This window comes from Olea europaea, unplaced genomic scaffold, assembly GCF_002742605.1.
Source record: "Olea europaea var. sylvestris unplaced genomic scaffold, O_europaea_v1 scaffold38482, whole genome shotgun sequence".
NCBI classification, from domain to species: Eukaryota; Viridiplantae; Streptophyta; class Magnoliopsida; order Lamiales; family Oleaceae; genus Olea; species Olea europaea.
This window is the reverse complement of record NW_019257933.1, coordinates 1-1,097: the sequence shown is the minus strand read 5'-3', so window position 1 is coordinate 1,097 and position 1,097 is coordinate 1. Positions and strand designations below refer to the sequence as shown.

Here is a 1,097-nt window from a genome sequence, read left to right as displayed (position 1 = left end):
GTTCCGCATTAAGGAAACCTTATCCAAATCTTCCTTCCATTCCTGCTCCTCTGGTATTTCCTTCAACTGAAGCCCAGCTTTTACCATGTACTCATCTTTAGTGATCTTTAAAGCCATGTCTCTTATTAGATCATGCATCTTCACACCTCCATCTTCATAGTGAGTTTCTTCACATCTTTCCAATAAGCAAACATTCTCCAATTTATTCAATATTTTGTGACCTTGATCGAAGTATGCTTGCCTGCTTGTTCTTCTTTCCATCAGCTTCTCTGAAATGAAATTTGTTATCAATTTGTGTCTTTGAATACCATGGTCTTCTGGATATAACGAGCAATACAAGAAGCAACGCTTTAGTATTGGATCCCTCAATCGATTAAAACTACACAAGAGTATTGGAAACACTTCATTTTCCATGACATCTCGTCCCATACAAGATTCTTTCAGTTCTTCCAGGGCATCCCTCCACTCATGGATGTCAATCACCCCTTTCAAGCTTCCGGCCATTGCGACAATTGCAAGTGGCAAACGAGCACACTTTTTTGCCACTTTTCTTGCTACCTCTTCCACTTTGGGTGGAAGTCGTATACCATAACTAAGTTTGTTCATAAATAGCTTCCAAGCTTCTTCTTCAGAAAGAGCTTCTACTTTCAGATGCTTCTGGCATTCCATTTTGTGACACACTTCTCTTGATCGAGTAATTACTACCATCTTGAATCCATAGGTAGCAAGAGAGGGAGAAATTCCAATCTTCTGTAAAGAAAAAGGAGTCCAGACATCGTCCAACATGAGTACAAATCTCTTCTTTCTCTCCAATGCCCAACCCAATTTGGCTGCCCTTTTGTGCTCATCATCTTTATCGGAAAGATCTAGATTCAGGGCTTTTCCAATGTCATTCTGCAATTTGTGAATGTTTAAATCTTTTGAGACAGTGAACCAAAATATATTGTCGTAGAACATAGTTTCATTCTTGAGCTTATTATAGATACATTGTGCCAGAGTTGTTTTGCCAACTCCTCCCATACCATAGATGCCAATACTTGAGACCTCATTCCCCAATAAACACGTCCAAACTGTCTCCAAATTTTCTTTAAATGCTC

The 1,097-nt window shown here is 39.2% G+C and overlaps 1 protein-coding gene across 1 annotated transcript; it reads right to left on the bottom strand.

Moving 5' to 3' along the window:
* Positions 1-18: 18 nt before the first annotated feature.
* Positions 19-1,020, bottom strand: LOC111387031 (probable disease resistance protein At5g63020; the record flags this gene model as incomplete). The annotated part of the gene is made up of 1 exon (XM_023011549.1): positions 19-1,020. A coding segment is annotated over exon 1 (1,002 nt), but the record flags the coding sequence as incomplete, so codon positions are not given.
* Positions 1,021-1,097: the final 77 nt, after the last annotated feature.